General features: G+C 39.2%; 2 protein-coding genes across 2 annotated transcripts in view; both read left to right on the plus strand.

Moving 5' to 3' along the window:
• The window catches only part of LOC107706125 (SURP and G-patch domain-containing protein 1-like), a 14,549-nt gene extending 11,398 nt beyond the window's left edge, over positions 1–3,151 (plus strand). The window contains exons 9-14 of the mRNA XM_016509708.1: positions 140–246; positions 1,560–1,737; positions 1,823–1,929; positions 2,134–2,293; positions 2,399–2,520; positions 2,739–3,151. Coding sequence (XP_016365194.1) covers positions 140–246; positions 1,560–1,737; positions 1,823–1,929; positions 2,134–2,293; positions 2,399–2,520; positions 2,739–2,765 — 701 coding nt within the window. The 3' untranslated portion in view covers positions 2,766–3,151. The remainder of the gene's footprint in view (positions 1–139; positions 247–1,559; positions 1,738–1,822; positions 1,930–2,133; positions 2,294–2,398; positions 2,521–2,738) is intronic.
• A 1,452-nt stretch (positions 3,152–4,603) lies between these two features.
• Positions 4,604–6,873, plus strand: part of LOC107706123 (MAU2 chromatid cohesion factor homolog) — a gene marked incomplete at its 3' end in the record, with an annotated part of 7,442 nt that continues 5,172 nt past the window's right edge. The window contains exons 1-4 of the mRNA XM_016509706.1: positions 4,604–4,931; positions 5,220–5,237; positions 5,394–5,459; positions 6,088–6,183. Of these exons, the coding sequence (XP_016365192.1) occupies positions 4,698–4,931; positions 5,220–5,237; positions 5,394–5,459; positions 6,088–6,183 (414 nt within the window). The remainder of the gene's footprint in view (positions 4,932–5,219; positions 5,238–5,393; positions 5,460–6,087; positions 6,184–6,873) is intronic.

Below are 6,873 nucleotides of genomic sequence, written 5' to 3' on the forward strand. Positions count from 1 at the left end.
CACACACACACACACACACACACGGACACTCACACACACGGACACACACACACATGGACACACGCACTCACACACAGAATCACACTCTTTTACGTCTTTATGCATAATTTGTCCACATTTGTACTCTGTGTGTGTGTAGATCAGGAGCTGAGCAGTCTGGGTTATAAGAAGGGGAAGCCGGTGGGTCTGGTGGGTGTGACAGAGCTGTCAGACGATCAGAAGAAACAACTCAAAGAACAACAGGAAGTATGAACACACACATTACCCATAAACCCCATAAACTGTCAATCATGTCGTTAAGAGTCACATGCCATAACATTGAAATGAACTAGTGCTGAAACTGAAAGTAAAACACACATAATTATAAAGAGATTTATAAATATCATTTCCAGGAAATTTAGAGCCAAGTTTGTACGTTAAAAGGAAGTTCTTCACCATTTTCACCTCCTTTTACCCTGCAATGATTCTCTCATAAAAAATTTCAAGTACATTTTATTTATATAGCACTTTTTTTCACAATACACATTGTTTTAAAGCAGCTTTACATAAAATCATGATGTCAGTGTTTATCATAATTTTTTGTTTTATTGTTTGTCATAATATCGTCATGCCTTATAGTCGCATTGATCAGATTAGAGCTGGATGATGATAGTTACATTTGTGACGATATAAACAATCAAGCAGCTGAGATTATAGAGTAATATAGGGGTGTGCGATATATCGTCTGCGATAATATCGTAATTGTTGTTTTAATTGTTGACTTCAGTTGTTGAAGTTTAGACTAGTGTGTGTATATTAGACTGCGTTCTTTAACTGCATGACTCAGTCTATTAAAATACATTTAAAATGATCACAAATTCAAGTCATGGGGCCAGAAAATGTATATATTTATACCACTTCATATAGTTCATCAATTTCACACGAAGAGTGCCATTTCTTTCTCCAAAATTACTATGATTACAAATGTGATGTTGTTTTTCACGAATGAAGAGACTTATGTTTTAAACACCATATTTCCTGTTTTTGCCCCATTTTCATCAACAAAAATAATTCCAAACACAGCCACAGCACTGTTTTGTGTTTCTGAGCAACATGACGGTGATTCGTTCCTGAATGAATCAAGTGTTTAAATGATTCGGTTCAGTCGCAGTGACTCACTTATTAACAGTGACTTGCTGCCACCTGCTGGCGGTTTTAATTACACATTTATAGTATCTTTTATTATTTAAATAATTTCAAATATCAGTATGTGTTTTATGTTTAATATATCAAAACATTATTTATGCATTAGTAACTGCAGGTTAAATGCATTCATGTCTTGTGAAAAATGCCCATAAAATGTAAAAATCAGTTTAAACTTATTGAAAAAAGATTAATTTCTATCAGTGTGAAGAATATCAAAAACTTTAGGAGTCAGCAAAATATCACCTAATTATCGTTCTCGATAAAATCACAGAAAATATCGAGATACAATTTTTTTGTCAATATCGCACACCCCTACAGTAATATAGCACATGACATGAGTGTAAAAACAGCGTGTGTGTGTGTGTGTGCATCAGATGCAGGAGATGCTCGACATGATCATGAAGCACAAGCGTGCGATGCAGGACATGCAGCTGTTGTGGGAGAAAACCATCAAAAACCACCAGCACGAGTACGACAGCGATGAGGAGCTGGATCCTGAGGACGGAACCTGGGAGCATCGGCTCAGACAGATGGAGATGGAGAAGACCCGAGGTCAGAGGTCACACAGTGACTGAATACACGTTTCGTGATGTGAGGGTTTATATGTCACACACGTGACGTGATGTGTGTGTCACAGAGTGGGCGGAGCAGCTGACGGACATGGGCAAAGGGAAGCACTTCATTGGTGACTTCCTGCCTCCGGATGAGCTGGAGAAGTTCATGGAGACGTTTAAAGCTCTGAAGGTGAGACTGATCACGTCATGTGACCTGACACCCACAGAACCTGTTTGAAAACAGTCATACTTGCAGTTCTGCGTCTGCTAAATGAATAACTGTAAAATGTGAATTGGACGAATTGCTTTTGTTCCTCTTTGGATAAAAGCATCTGCTAAATGAGACAGGAAGCAGCGGTGTGACGTGTGTGTATTTCCTGTCTGTGATGTGCAGGAGGGCAGAGACCCAGATTACTCAGAGTACAAAGAGTTCAAGCTGACGGTGGAGAACATCGGCTTCAAGATGCTGATGAAGATGGGCTGGAAGGAGGGCGATGGTCTGGGCTCAGATGGACAGGGCATCAAAAACCCCGTCAACAGGTGGGGCACACACACACACACACACTCTCACACACGAACATTATTTTAAACATGATGCACTTTTTTCAAAGAAAGTTGTGTTATTTTATTGCGTTGAATAAACTTGCATTAGTAATATTTTGACCAATGCGCCCTCTTGTGGCCTCAGGAGAGAAGCCAAAAGCTTTTTAAGAGTGACGATGAGTACGATGCTTTCCGTAAGAGGATGATGCTGGCGTATCGCTTCAGACCGAACCCTCTGGTGAGCCTCTCACGCACTCATTACCCATCAGCCATTTCAGTGCGTTTGCACATGATGCAGTTCCATGAATCAGACGTTCAGAGCTTGCACTGTATTATTTGTTTGCGGTTCATTTGTACCAGCCAAACGAACCGAACCACACCAGAACACCCTCATCTCATGTGCAGATGTAGAGAAGCTTGTGATTTTACTAACACGTGTCTTGTGTTTCTGCACAGAACAATCCCAGAAGGCCGTACTACTGAACGCCGCAGCATCTCCTCTGGACCTACTTTTTTTTTGTTTAGTCTTTTTTTGAATTATGATGCGCTTTATTTCAGAAAATAGAAAAAAAAATTCACCTGAGTACATTTTAATAAGCCCTTCACACGTTTCTGTTTGTTTCTTTAAAGATGCTGATTTATTACATTTATTCAAAACTGTAAAAGCCCCTGATATAGTCAGCTGCGCAATATAATATTAACATCAGTGCAGGTTTTATGTGTGTTTTACCCATTGATGAGCACAGATATTATAAATGAAACCCCACGACAAACCCTCTCAGTCATTTCGGGCTCGTTACAGTCCTGATTAAACGGATTCAACCGTCTGTCATTGACTCTGTGAGATCAATTAAACGCCTGTGCTCTCAGACTCTCTGTGTGTTTGCTGCTTCTCTAGTTGAGCTGGCTTATTCACCTTCAGTTTTTCTGCTTTGAGAATAAGAATGCAGAGAAACACTGGAGGATCTGGAAGAAGTCGATCTCAGCACTTAGACCTGTTTGTGAAGTGGTTTGGGTTTCTAGGAAAGACATACGGTTTGAATGATATATTTGAATAATCTCTTTCCTTTCAAGTTAATTTTACGTTGTCCTGTGAAGTGACAAATGAAGTTTTTAAAGTACAGATATTCCATGGAGTAAAAACGTGTAAAATAGCTTATGAATCAGAATCAGAAAGCACTTTATTGTTGTGCTTTAACAAAAGGGAAGTATTTAATTGGTTCCAAAAGCTTCTAGAAGAGGCACAGAAGAATAACGATTAATGTCTAAATGTTATAATACAGTACATTAAGATTATAAAACATTTTCTGTGTAGAGTTTTAAGCGATATATTGAAATTATTTCTCCCAATATGTGTAGAAGAAAAATGTCTTAAAAAAAAAAAAAGTTTTTAATGGTATTTTTGTTACTATTTTACTATAAGTAATTTATTTAACCAAGCCTTTGTTGAGAAGCTTAAATGGACAGACAAAGCAAGCAAAATTTGTATTTATTCTGCATGAAACTGCAAATTAGATGTATGGATTTGTATACGCTGTGAAGATGTAGACTGTTGTTTTAATTAATAATAGCTCTCTTTTTGATTTTGTAAACCGTGCAGAAAAGGCAAGCATCCCCAGTGTTGCTAAAGGCAGGTCGATGTGACGTCATTGAATGATGATGTCATTATGTAACCATGACGCAAAACTGCGTCACCGCATAGAATACACACTGAAATTACTGAATCTTAGCAAAGAATATAATTTGAAATATGTTAAATCAAATTTGTTCGTAAAAATAATATAAACATTTCATATTTGGAAAAGTAACAAAAACATTTTTATTACATTAAATGATTGAAAATGTACCCATTTATTAACAATTACATTTTCTGTATTTTCTAAATAGCTTGTAAAATTATACATGATTAACAATTATAGTTTTAAGCAGTGTATAGCAACTTAAATGCTACACTCCAAGGAAAGTCCATAAAAATAGGGTTATATAGTGTTAATATGAAGGGGTTTTCTGTATTAATTTTTCACAAGCATTTTACCTGTATTTTAAATTACACATTGCATTTTGATAGATAGATAGATAGACGGGATAGATGGATGGATGGATAGATAGATAGACACAAATAACTTATTTGAATTTTTCATTGATACAGCATGGCACTGAGTTGTTAGAAAATAAATGCGTAGAGACGTTATTGCTTGATGACGTCAGGAACCGATGAATAGGCTTTTTGAACCGGTTCAATGAGCCGATCTGTCCGAAAAGAACCGGTTCGCGGAAATGAATCGGACTTTGCATCACTATTGGCAACACCGAAATCGTCCTCTCGCGAGATTCAGCCCAGCTCTCGTTCAGGGCAGAGCCGCGGAACTCTCGCGAGATTTGCCGCGCTCTCTTTTTGTTGTTGTTGTGGTGAAGATGGCGGCAGGCGTGGAGGCCCCGGACTCCTGGTATCTGGCTCTGCTCGGTTTCGCCGAACATTTCCGAACCTCCAGTCCTCCCAAAATCCGCTTGTGTGTGCACTGCCTGCAGGCCGTCTTCCAGTTCAAGCCCCCGCAGAGAGTGGAGGCCCGCACGCACCTGCAGCTCGGCTCGGTGCTCTACCACCACACGAAGAACAGCGAGCTGGCCCGCACGCACCTCGAGAAAGCGGTGAGAGCGCGCAGGAAAGACCGAGGCCTCAGCCGAGCGACTAGGCCGCAGTCCCGGCCCGCGTTTTACAGTGTTATTATTATTGTTGTTAATAATTCATCCATAGATTCAATGATGGAATGTGCTATTAATGATGTTTTCGTGTTTTAAGGGCTTATTATTGTAAAGCATATATAATGAGAGTCTTTTGTGTTTTCCCTCTGTTTTCTGTATTTGTCCTGTGGCATTATGGGATGTGCTGCTGTAGATGCTAACAGACTTCTGCTTCTCTTTCTCTCTCTATTTCAGTGGCTTATCTCACAGCAGGTATCCTTTGAGCAAATGTCAAACTCGATCTTGTCCATTAGTGTTGAGATTGTGATTTGTGTAAGTAAACAGACGCTCTGCTGTAAGTGTATGAGAGTTACATGATATCTAATGATAGCAGTGTTTTATTGAGCTTTCCTTAGCCCAGGTGTGCAGGTAGCACAGTTTGAGGATGTTAAGTTTGAGGCGGCGAGTCTCCTGTCAGAGCTGTACTGCCAGCAGGTGAGTCTGATTCACAACACAACACTGCTTAATATATTTCAATGCTTTCTCTCGCAAATATCGTTGGGTAATTATACTGTATATAAATTGTGGGCATCAGGGAGCCGTTATTAATATGCGGGGAATTAAAATCACTTTTGAATGTGCACTCGCTTTTTGCTTTCACTGTCGAGATTCGCGATCACACGTACTCTGTGTATACTAGAGCTGTCAAAATGGCTGAAAAACTAAATTCAAATTTTGTACTTAAATATGATCAATATTAGAATTTAAAAGGCATAATTTCAGTTGGAGGGAAAAAAGCTTTTGGCTTCTCTCCTGAGGCCACAAGAGGGCGCATCGAGCAAAATATTACTAATGCACTATTTTAAGTCAAAGTAATAAAATAACACGACTATCTTTGAAAAAAGTGAGTAATGTTTAAAATAATGTTTAATCTAATAATTTTGGCCACCACTGTATTTATATTTTATAATATATAAATAACTGTGAATAATAGTTATTTATAAATCAAATAAAAAGTTATATATATATATAACATATATTATAGCTATATATAAAACACATCAGTTGTGTAGTTTGTGTGTATTTGTGTTGACGTGTAAAAAAGTACTCTTCTCTTCTAAAGAACTTGGTTGATTCGGCGAAACCGCTGTTACGGAAGGCCATCCAGATCTCACAGCAGACTCCCTACTGGCACTGCAGACTGCTGTTCCAGCTGGCGGTACATCATACACACACACTCACACACACTATACACTCACACACACTATACACACTATACACTCACACACACTATACACACACACGCACACTATATACACACACACACACCATACACACACACACACACACACTTATATAATCAAACATGTGTTTACAAAGGTCAATTCTATGAATAAGCCACATTGTGTTACACACGTGTCAATGTGCTCACTCACCTCCGGGAGAGCAGAAGGGGCTGATGGGATATGCTGTAACAGTGACATCACATCCTGTACATTACTGTGCAGCCATGCTAGACTGTCCCGGTCCGGCGCTTCCCCAGATAACCTGCACACACACACACACACACACCGCTCACATGCTGCAACACCTGCACAACTGACTTTTTTCTTCAGTAAAACCATAAAGAAGATTTTTTGCTGAAACCTGTATCGTCAGGAGTCACGGGTATTGATTTTGTGTTGCCTGATGCTTTTTTTTGACTCTCAAAGTGTCGGTAGCCGTTGCCTTGCATTCTATGAATCACCAACGACCACAGTCTGAGCTAAAAATCGTTACTGTTCTACTGAAGAAAAAAAAAGCCACCTACATCTCGGATGGACTGAGGGTGAGTGAATTAACAGCAAGTTGTGTTTTTTTAGGTTTTTGGGGGAACTCTCTCTTGTCATACCTGCCCGGGGTTTTGCTG

This window comes from Sinocyclocheilus rhinocerous, unplaced genomic scaffold, assembly GCF_001515625.1.
Source record: "Sinocyclocheilus rhinocerous isolate Xijiao unplaced genomic scaffold, SAMN03320098_v1.1 scaffold3432, whole genome shotgun sequence".
NCBI lineage: Eukaryota > Metazoa > Chordata > Actinopteri > Cypriniformes > Cyprinidae > Sinocyclocheilus > Sinocyclocheilus rhinocerous.